The sequence below is a fragment of the Ranitomeya imitator genome, chromosome 10 (genome assembly GCF_032444005.1).
Source record: "Ranitomeya imitator isolate aRanImi1 chromosome 10, aRanImi1.pri, whole genome shotgun sequence".
Classification (NCBI taxonomy): Eukaryota; Metazoa; Chordata; class Amphibia; order Anura; family Dendrobatidae; genus Ranitomeya; species Ranitomeya imitator.
The window spans coordinates 55,488,895-55,500,656 of record NC_091291.1 but is presented as its reverse complement, the minus strand read 5'-3'; the positions used below and the strand labels follow the sequence as shown (position 1 = coordinate 55,500,656).

The 11,762-nt window shown below is 42.0% G+C and overlaps 1 protein-coding gene across 1 annotated transcript in view; it reads left to right on the top strand.

Annotated features, from left to right (window-relative positions):
• The first annotated feature begins 7,418 nt into the window (after positions 1 to 7,418).
• Positions 7,419 to 11,762, top strand: part of LOC138652129 (transmembrane protein 238-like) — a 60,460-nt gene continuing 56,116 nt past the window's right edge. The window contains exon 1 of the mRNA XM_069742898.1: positions 7,419 to 7,921. Within this exon, the coding sequence (XP_069598999.1) occupies positions 7,505 to 7,918 (414 nt within the window). The 5' untranslated portion in view covers positions 7,419 to 7,504 and the 3' untranslated portion in view covers positions 7,919 to 7,921. The remainder of the gene's footprint in view (positions 7,922 to 11,762) is intronic.

Below are 11,762 nucleotides of genomic sequence, written 5' to 3'. Positions count from 1 at the left end.
AGTGGTGGACCAGTTCATACCATTTCTATTAGGGTTGAGCGACTTTTATTTTTATAGGATCGCGCCGGGTTTCACGAAACCAGACTTTCTCAAAAGTCGGGTCGAATGAAATCAGCCGATCCTATAAAAAAGTCGGGGTCGGCCGAAACACGAAACCCAATGCAGTGCAATGGGATACTATGGTTCCCAGGGTCTGAAGGAGAGGAATCTCTCCTTCAGGCCCTGGGATCCATATTAATGTGTAAAATAAAGAATCAAAATAAAAAATATTGATATACTCACCCTCGGACGCGCCCTGGTACTAACCGGCAGCCTTCCTTCCTAAGAATGAGCGCGTGAAGGACCTGCGGTGACGTCGCGGCTTGTGATTGGTCGCGTGAGTGGTCACATGGGCGGTCACGCGACCAATCACAAGCCGCGATGTCATCCAAGGTCCTTCACGTGCTCATTCTTAGGAAGGAAGGCTGCCGGAAAGAAGCAGGGCGTGTTCGAGGGTGAGTATATTCCTATTAGGTATATTCCTATTAGGTATATACTCACCCTCGGACGCGCCCTGCTTCTTTCCGGCAGTCTTCCTTCCTAAGAATGAGCGCGTGAAGGACCTTGGATGACATCGCGGCTTGTGATTGGTCCCGTGACCGCCCATGTGACCGCTCACACGACCAATCACAAGCCGCGACGTCACCGCAGGTCCTTCACGCGCTCATTCTTAGGAAGGAAGGCTGTCGGTTAGTACCAGGGCGCGTCCGAGGGTGAGTATATCAATATTTTTTATTTTGATTCTTTATTTTACATTTAAATATGGATTCCGATACCGATTCACGATATCGCAAACATATCGGAACTCGGTATCGGAATTCCGATACCAGATTCAGAAGATCGCCGACCTCATGGCCGACCCCACACAGGGGTCGGGTCGGGTTTCATGAAACCCGACTTTGCCAAAAGTCGGCGACTTCTGAAAATGGCCGACCCGTTTCGTTCAACCCTAATTTCTATCACTGATGCCTGGGATAGGAACATAACGAGGTTGTGAAATGTTTCAATTTTATTGTGATTCGCAATGATAAACAGGTGAAGACATGCTAGAACTGGCAGACACTTCCATTGCGGCAGAGTTCACAGGGATAGAGAAGCCAAACACACCAGGAAATCAGAAACACCCAGCATCAGCTGTGCAATCCTCACCATAGGTGAAAAATTGCTGCTTCCAGTGCTTCATGAAGCTGCACGGAAGTAATTTTTCAGCACAAGTTTATGAGAGCATTGTTCTGGTTTTGTTCTGGCTCTCAAAGACTTGTACTACTGAGAGCTTGTCATGTAGCTTCTAGCTTTTGGCACTTAGTGATTCTGTATTACAATGGCTGCCAGTCATTACCATAGATTATATATCAGGACATGGGCTGAGGGACAGAGACCCAATAGGGATTAGGCATTAAAAGAACACATAAGTTTTGACTACTTGCTATCCATAGGAAATATGTTGCCAGACCAGTTTCTGAATAAGAATTGCTAGAGGCTAGGCTTCTTATCAAGCAATCCGATGGGGTCTGATGGATTTAAACATCTGCAGCATGTCATGTCTTTAAGAACTTAATTTTGAACTGCAATGTATAGGGCAAAGTATATGGCATCTTTAAATCATGCGGATTTTAGTGTGCATCTGCAGTGATTTTGACACCAAGTATTTGCTGACTTTGTCACAAATAAATCTGTGTTTGCAGAGACCTTTGGACTACATGTCCACTTACTTTCCATTTTATTCCTGCATAGTTCATGGACCTATCGAGTTTCATGGATCTATCCACACATTTGGGGAAAAAAACCATATGCATTTTTGAGATCCGTAATAGGCAGAGCAGATTGTATTTTGGTCCAAGTTTGAAGATCAGAATTGAGAGTCCTCAGTGGTTGATACCTTTTAATGGCTAACTGAAAAGATGGTAACAAATTGCAAGTTTTTGAGACTACACAGGTCACTTCATCAGGCAAAGACTAAAAGAAATTCTGAAGAATCACATATTTATGAACTCTCATCGCCACACAATAAGAGAAAAAAGAATGGATCTACCTGTGGCAATACATTTTTGTCTCCCCAATCACAGCATCATGGACATGAAATTACTTGTAAATTCAAATCTCAGAGAGACAGAAGAGTCTGAGAATATAAACTGATGACCCTTGACACTTTCAGTACAGAAATGAATGTGTCGCATGGATTTATGTTTTTTTACATTAATTAAGGAATTTGCTCCTCAGACCATGTGGGGGCATCATAACTTAGAACCAGACCCCAATCAGAGGACAATAAAACATTCACATTCCTTATCTATGAAATGTTCCAATATTTATGGACATAGTTGTTTATTAATGGTAATTCTGCTTCACGTCACCTGTCTTATCTATGGTATTATTTCTGTGCTGTGTTGTGCATAAATATGTGATTCTTCAGAATTTCTATAAGTCTTTGCCTGATGAAGGGACTTGAGTAGTCTCGAAAGCTTGCAATTTGTTACCATCTTTTCAGTTAGCCATTAAAAGGTATCAACCACTGAGGACTCTCAATTCTAAATATTTTTCAATCTACTGGCTAACACGGTACCAAGATATATATCTTTCCTGTATCAGCTCAGAATTGGCAATTTACATTTTTTCGGGTTCATGAGACATGAATGTAAAAGGGGAGGTTTGCAGTTTGTTTCCATTTTCCATCCATGTTGTGCAGATTTATTACTTAAAGCACCATCCAGCATTTTTTTATTGCTTTGCTCCACTAGAGTGGTGCTTTAAATGTAATTCCCCTTCTCCCTGTCTGATACTCATCTTCTGATGTTTTCATCTGTTTTCACTGCTGCTCCCGGCAAAAAGTGTCCTGCCTGCAGCTCCAGTATTTCTTGGAGCTGCACGTAGGTAATTTTTCAGTACAAGTCTATGAGAGCCTTGTTCTGGCCTTATTCTGGCTCTCATAGACTTGCTCTGAGAGCTTGTGATATAGCTTCTGGCTTTTGGCCAGTCAAAAGCTACAGTCACAAGATGGCACCTCGGGACTCGAAGCAGTGAAGAAAAGCAGTGAAGATGCTAGAGAGTGCATATAAGACAAGGGGCAGGGGTTTACATTTAAAAATGATGAAGTGATGTTTCAAAGGTGTGGTCTGAAGGCAAAGTATTTTTTCTCCTAACTCTCTATGCTGTTTTCTAATATACTTGCTTTAAAAATTCCCTACCATTCCCTAACTACACTATTTAACAGCTACTGTATTTTTTTCTATTTCAGGTCTAATGACGATTCGTTTGCATATCACTAATGCAGGCTGGGATACTCAAATTAATTATCATCAGGGGTAGAGGCTGCTTCCACTGCTGCATCCCCGGCTGACCCCCTCCCTGAAACTAAGCACCATCAGTAATGCTCATTTCAAGGGCTGTGCCGTCCCTGCTCTGAAACAAAATACCTGAAGCAATGAACTGGAACATAAGTTGGTGTGCATGCAGCATGTAAGGTCACACTGTCCACTAAACAGAAAAAAACCCAAGATAAAAACACAATAAGTATACCCTGCAGTAAATGTTGGCGTAGCGCCCGCACTGCTGAGTACCGCCGAGCACCCCCTTCTACCAGCCTTGTATGAGACTCGCCTCATCACCCCGCAGCGTCGAACCTCCGAACACCTTCTGTGATCCCGCTTCATCACCGCTGCTGGTAAGCTGAATTTGGACAGTAAGATGGACCTCCATTTGACGCATTGAAAATTTTCCCTGTTTTCCTCCTGAAAATTTGAGGTGCGTCTTATGGTTCGGAGCGTCTTATAGTCTGAAAGATACAGTACATGAATATAATGTCCAGCTCAATAAAAGGCAGGCCACACCTTTATATAAATGCAAACAGACTGAAACAGAAAATCTAAAGGGGTTTACTTGGCAGAGACAATTGACATCACCTGAGTGGGCAGCACTAGTATCATGCACCACTTTGCATGCTTTACTGGATGGTAAAATTCACGCGGTTGTGAAAATGTAGCCTTAGCATGGTTGTGAGTGTGAGAGACACTTTAAGGATGTGCTGGGTATCCAATTTCAGAAAACATATACAGTGGTATATAACATATAACTATGGTACATCACATATATTGTTTTTATTTAATCTTTTAGCCATTTTTGTAAAAAATGATAAATGTCTCCTGACTACAAAATGTGTGAAATTTTTTCACGTTTAAAGATCGGCATTTTTTGCAGAACCGCGGCACTGCCATGGGCGCGGCATGCACGCCCTCATACGCTAATCTCTTTCTTGGCTTTTGGGAGAGGGAGATTTTTGGGGAGGGCACATGCGCCACTTCCCAAGTGCAGTGCTGGTACCGCTACATCTATGACATGTTTATGATTTCGCATGGTCCCAAGCCTGTCCTCCTGGACTTCGTCCATGGATTGAATCAGAACAATCATAATATTCGCCTTACGCACAGGGTGGCTGTAGATATCGATTTTCTTGATATCAAGATTATCAGACACAAGGGTGACAGGGTACAGACCGACATGTTCCGAAAGGGGACGTCGGTCTATGCCCTATTACACTCCACCTCCGCACATACAAGATCTACAGATCTACGTAGGTCAATTTTTAAGAATGAAAAGGATTTGCTCCACGAATGAGGTCTTCGAGTGTCAGGCTCAGGATCTTTCCACTCCCTTCCAGGATCGGGGTTACAGCAGGAGGGTTCTCAAGAAGGGTTATCTTCGAGCTAGGAGGGCTCCTAGAGACCAATTGCTCTGCAGATCTTCCACTTCTATCCCCACTAAGAAAGACCAACCACTTAGATTTATTTCTACATTTAACAACAAATGGGATAATATTCGGGATATTCTGCAGAGACATTGGCCAGTATTAAAGACAGAACCTACCTTAAATAAAATTCTACTGGACCGACTCTTACTTACGGCTAGAAGGTGGAGGAGCTTAAAAGACCAACTGGTAAGGAGCCATTATGTTGCAGCCCCCCCAAGACTTTTTGGATCTGGACAACAAAGGTGGGGCTGTTTCCCCTGTGGGTCTTAGAAGGCATGTAGGAACATCGTACGGGCCACTACTTTTTCGGCAGCAGGTGAAAGTAGAGAATATCGGATCACGAGTTATATTTCATGCAGTACCACCCATGTAGTGTACTATGCGGTGTGTACTTGCAATTTAATCTACATTGGCCTTGTTGCAGAGTGTGTCTTCTTGCAGTCACCGCTGTACTTAGGAAAGCTTCAATCAGCAAGATATCTTGAGTAAACAGTATTTACTTCATACTGGATAAACATGAGATACAATTCAGTGTCACACAGTCCGTGCACTGAAGACAACACATTCATGAAGAAAAGCAAAACCGAAAGTAAGAAAACAACCAACCACTGAGAGCTTCCCTCCCCACATTACAGCAAGTATATGACTTTACACACTATCGCCATCTGCTGTCTGGTTAGTATAAAGTCCTCCTTTTACTTATAATAAGTCCCAATCTGTTGCATATGCCAACAGGCCTTACCTCCCGTGAGCTCCGTGTTAGGGGCCGTGAGCATGTCAGAGACATTTTCGCTGCAAGGGATGCTGATAATGTCTCGGAATTAAAAACTATTCCAAGACACTTCAGACTCTACCATGATTGTAACCCTGATGCCCTTAAAATACGGGGGATTGATCGGGTCCACACGGGCATCAGAGGCGGGGACCTTAAGCGTACACTGGCATAATTAGAATGCCGGTGGATTGTGTCTTTGGGGACCATGACTCCGAATGGCCTCAATGAAAAACTGTCCTTTGCTCCTTTTCTATAGGCGTGTTTTAATACAAATAATCATCCTCTCTGTTTCCCAGTTGTTATAGTATTTTCTGTGGTTTTATGTATTAATTTTGTGTTTTCTTTTTTGGTTACAGTTTTTCTTTTCTATTATTGCCCATGCTTACTATGCGCTGATATATTCATTTTATGGACAGTTTGTGGACTGAATAGATAGTCAAGGAAGATGTTTGATGGAAATTCTTACCACTGCCATTGCAGGGATCTCGATACCCACGGCTCTGGAACTTTTGTGGACATGGACCCAGTGAAGAGATTGTATATATCTTTTTGTAATTTATTTTTATGTTATTTACTTTTTTGCAATCTATATTATTTGTTTGTTCACAAATATATGGTGCTTTGCATGCTTTTTTGGTAATACTTAGTACTTTACCTGCACCCTTGCGCTCTTGGTGTATGTCATTCCCAGCTTTCACTTGCCAGCACCTTGTCCCTGTTCTAAAATAGCCGCTGCAGTGGTGCGCATGCGTGGTGGACTCCCGGTCTGGCCGCACCCCTGAAGGTGTCTCCAACAGCGTTGCAGAGATCACTGACATCACGGGAGCTTCTCTCCCTTTCTGTGCGCCGTTGAGACAGCCGGAAGGAGCGGAGTGCCGATGGGGGGATCCGCCTCCATGTGCCACATTATTGCGGCATTAATCAGCAACAGATGTAGCAGAAATATATAAGACCCTCTTGTACCATAACCCACACAGCCCCGCGAGGAAGCTCAGTGCGCGAAACGCGCGTCGGGGCTATTTTATTGGCACCTCCAGCAAAGAAACCGCACATGGGGAAGCATAAACTACGGCACTTTATTTAAACAGATTTTTATCTCATGGGCTTTGTGCAATAGGGGTGGGTCAGGGTATGATATGACACTAGTGCCTTTACTACTATTTAGTTGGCAACTATTAGTTCTAAACCCAAGTACCCCCTCCTACTTTTACACAGTGTGTGCACATTTTTTTCTGCCCTATATAATTGAGTGTTCATACCAGTGCTGTTTTTGGTTGCACCTTCAATTTTGTTAAATATGTGTTTTTGTGCTGCAGGTGTCTATTATTCATTTATCGATCCTCATCATTTATGTTATTTCTACTTTGATGTTTTACCTATTCCCTGTATCACACTTAATAAAGTTTATACATTTTATATAAATTTGATGACGTTATGTCTATTTATGGGGCATTATGCTCTTGGTAAGCTTATAGGATTATATTCATGTGGGAGCCTTGCTCTCCCTCTCCCTGTTGAAGTGCCATGGGCACTTTCTGTAAAAGGGATTGTTATACTATTGAACGTATCCTCCAGGTCGGTCTTTGTTATAAAAAAATGTGTGAAATGTGCAGAAACACGAGGCCCCAAAATAGGTTAGAGTTTACTCATAGGAATAAATGAGGAAAAGTAAATAATGTTATTCATTTTTGTTTCTTTCTTTCCTTGTTTCAACAACAGTAAAGCAAACATTTTTCTTTGTCTTCCTGTGGAAAACCCTGAAGTGTTTTGTTTAAGCCTACCTGTAAAAGCAGGAACAGGTTAACAAAAAGGACAAAATGAAAACTGATCTCTTATTCCTCCTCCTTTTCCTTCTGAAACCAGTTGGACAAGTTGTGTTTTCTTTTTCAGAGTCTGATGTGGCTTGCTTCTTTGTGTCCACCCTTCCAGATAGTAATTCAGGCAAAATGGCTTTAGAGCGCTGCCGACTTGCTCTTCTGTTTGCTATTTTGATGGATTTAATTGGACTAACTTCGCTGCTTGTTGGGATCTTTGCAGAACTGAAACTTAATAACCAAGATTACGGTGACCTGTTGATTTACACCGGAGCAATTCTTGTCTTTCTGAGTCTGATTGGCTGGATATTCTGGTATACAGGGAACATTGAAATATCATTGGAAGATTTGCAACAGGATTACGGTACCAAGGATGGAACCTTGGCCTCCTTAGCACGTAAAATTTCTCGTCATCTTTCTCACCGGGATGCCAACCATGGAAGCAGAAAATGGCTTAATGTCAGACAAGAGGGAGCAGAAAAAGTGACCTCTCTACAGCTGTCAAAACCAAAAGTTCTTAAAATGGAACTCGAAGATAAATTTTAATTTGTGAGTATCTTGTTTTATAATGCCGTCTTTTCTCGTAAAATTTTAGATGTGAGTTTTTGGCATTTAAGATGTTTGTGACAAACTGTTTGTTTTATACACTGGAATGAAAAATATAGAACATCTATGCCGGCATGTAAAAGGTGTAAGATTGCACCGACTGTATTTAAAGCACCACTCCAGCATTTATTTTCTATTTCAGTGCTGGAGTGGAGTCACTAATGTAATCTCCCTGATCCTTCCAGTCACTATTTTCAGCCCTTCTCTTCTTCTACTTGTAACGGCAATTTCTGACTGAATGAAAATTAGAGGTAATGATCTCAAGCTCTCAATGCAAGTCTGTGAGACCCTCATCCTGGCTCCCATAGACTTACATTGATCACTGACTTCCGGATCACCAAGCAAACACTGGAGGTATCTGGCAAGTCACAAACTGCTGGAGACCAACAGGAACGGGCACAGAAAAAGCTGAAAATGGTGGCTGGTAAGTATAAGACTAGGGGCAAGAACTTTTACATTAGCAGCACCACTCCTGTGCTACAATAAAAAAAGAGTGGTGCTTTAAGAATAGTTTTTGCAGTATCATTAAATGCGATTAAACAATGTATGCTGGAGGAATATCCATATTTTTTGCATGCATGCGAAAATGACACATTTTCATCAACATTTTGGAAAAGATTTTCATTAGTTTTTGGTCAGTTTGTCAGTTTTTATCTTCATTGTTCTACCAGTTTTTCTCATAGGCAAAAAAATACTGAATTAGGCTGTTTAGCTGTTCAAGTTTTCCATGTAGCTATAGATTTGAGGAGGTTTACGCAGACACAGATCAAATATAGACATGTCTGCTTTTTCTCTGTGTATGCTTAGGCCCGATTCAGTAAGAATGTAAGATACCTGTCTAGGATGCATACTTTGCTTCCCTCACCTGGTCTGATAGACTTTTTTGTGCTCCATGCCCGGCATGCTCCCACACATTTATTTCCTAGGCCTATGTAAGGCCTCCAAAGAAACACACCTGACTCTCGGTAGTACGACTTTCTAGTATGTCTTTTAGTATGTCTGTGCACAGTTCCTGTCCACAGTCTCCAAGACGCATGTGGTTTGCAGTCCCTAAGTTGTATGTTAGCAACTTTCAGTACCACTGCTAACTGGCTAGATTCTCCTTTTTCTCTTGTTACTTCGGAGTTATGTCTGCAACCTGTTCTTAGTCTTCAAGACGCCTTCTGCACTGCCTTCCAGTGCTTGAGTCTCCAGTGTGTCTGCGGCCTTCAGTAAGTCTACAAGTTGCTAGCAGTCTTCAGTATTCCTATTAATGGTCTCCTGTCTGCTATTCATATTCTGCATGCCTTACCCACTTGCTGCTCTGACTTCCATGGTCCGCTTGCCCACCAGGACCTTGTGCTTAGATGAACCACCTCACCCGGGGAACCTGCATTATGTAACAGAATACTCTTGTATTGAAAATTGCACTAGTATAAAATTATCTAACTTCATCAACCCTCCGTCAGGGGCAACTGATCTGACAGGCACAGCTCACTTAGTTTCATTTCTCTATTTTAATTGGTTTGTCTGGGAAACACCATCCTCCCAGTACCTTCCTAACTTTAAAGGCTGTGTGAATCCTGAGAAGCCTCTTGTGCTGCAGAGCTGCAGGAGATCAGATATCAGTGTTTTGGCTTCTCCGGTCATTGCCCCTGAATGCGTCACACCTTTGATGATTAGAATTTGCTGTTTTTATTCATCCCAATTGTTTTTTTAGCTTGTTTTATGAATAGCTAGTGCTAAATTTGTGGATTTGTCATAGACTGTTTTGTTCGAAATAAGAGTGTGCTTCTCCAGCACATTGCGCCCTAACACATATTCTCTCTCTTGCTTCTGCTTTTCTTATGAAATGGCGAGGAGAATATTTGACTTGTCCAATGCCCTTCATGTTGAGCAAGTGCAAAATATACTGCTTGATGATGAGACAAACCCCTTACAGCTAGAAGATTTAGGGGAAGAAAGTGACATTGATTCAGAAGATGATGTGGAAGAATGTCCAGATGTGTCTGATACAGATCTAGATGGAGAGAGTGAGGAGGATGCTCGAGACATAGAAACATATTATTTGGGCAAAGATAAAACAACAAAATGGATAAAAAAGCCACCCCCTAAACGTTCTCGCACACGCTCGCATAACATTTTGAGCCACCTTCCTGGTGTCATAGGAACTGCAAGGAATGCTAAAAATGAAATGGAATGCTGGAACTGTTTATTCACTGACATTCTGGTCACAATTGTGACATATACAAATCAGTACATGGACACCATAAGGGAGTTTCATTAGAAAGCGAGATGTCAACCCTATTGATATAATTGAACTGAGGGCGTTTATTGGTTTGCTATATCTTGCAGGCGCCTATAGGGCAAACCGACAGAGCTTGGAGGAGCTCTGGGGTAGAGATGGGGATGGCATTGAGAAATTTTCCTTGGTAATGAATATAAAGAGATTCAAAATTATAATGCGGTGTCTTCGTTTTGACGACAGAAGTACCAGTACTGAGCGAAAAAAATATGACCGGCTCGCTGCGATTCGTGAGATATTTGAAAAATTTGTGCAAACCTGTCAAAAAAGCTATTGGCTAGGTCAAAATGTCACTATTGATGAAATGCTCCCGCGATTTCGTGGTAGATGTAGCTTTCGGCAATATATCCCATCTAAACCAAACAAATATGGGCTAAAAATTAAATTTTTGCTCTTGCTGACTCCAGGATTACTTTTACCTACAATATGGAAGTTTACGCGGGGAAACAGCCAGCAGGTCCATATTGTGTAAGCAACACACCGAGTGAGGTGGTAAAGCGAATGGATGAGCCTTTGTATGGTTCGGGGAGAAATATAACTGGTTTACTGATGTGGGTTTGATTGATTTTTTTTTAAATCCAAAAAAATATCATATGTGGGTACTTTTAGTTTTAGTGTCCTATGTCCCACGTAAGAACAAAAATGTCATTCTTGTATCCTCGCTTCATGATGATGATGCGATCGATCCTCGGTCTGAAGCACAAAATAAGCCGGAAATGATAACGTTTTACAATGAAACCAAGGGTGGTGTAGACACTGCAGGTCAGATGTGTGCTACTTTCAGCGTGCGCAGAAATGTCAGGCGCTGGCCAATTGTAATTTTTTTCACTATGCTAAATGTGGCAGGAATAAATTCTCAAGTTATTTACATAGGAAACCAGCTGGGATCACAGCGTAGAAGACTCTATCTAAAAACATTGGCTCATGAACTGGTCATTGCAGAGCTTCGCAGAAGAAGTGTAAAAACAATTGGAATACCCTCTAGAATGCAAATGCGGCTGAGAAAATTTCGCACAGAACATGAACGCGAAGAATCACCAGCTCCCCCACCACCCAAAAGACAGATGCCACACCTGCACTGTAGAAACAGGACTCAGGAGACTCTCAAATTTGCCTGTCTCATGCAGAAATGATCTGCAAATCATGCTCATTGCTCTGCAAGTGTACTTTTACAGGTGAACCGCTAACATCTGATAGTGACTGATTTTGAGTACAGTACTATTTCAGCAACCTTATAATTTATTTTGCTTATCTAAATTTTTTGTTTACTGATAGTTTTTGAAGAAAACTGCCGGGTTTTTTTTTTGCAAGTATCAAAATGTGTGTGTTAGGGCTAGCGGAACGCACCAAATACTAAGACAGATAGAGTATGGTGCGTTCGCAGCCCGGGGTCCACCGTGCAGAGATGGAACCTGCTGCCAAGTAATGACGGACTATATGGCGGTACTCATAAGTATACACACGTGGGTTAAACTTCACCCAGCGTGAAGGAAGCGATCC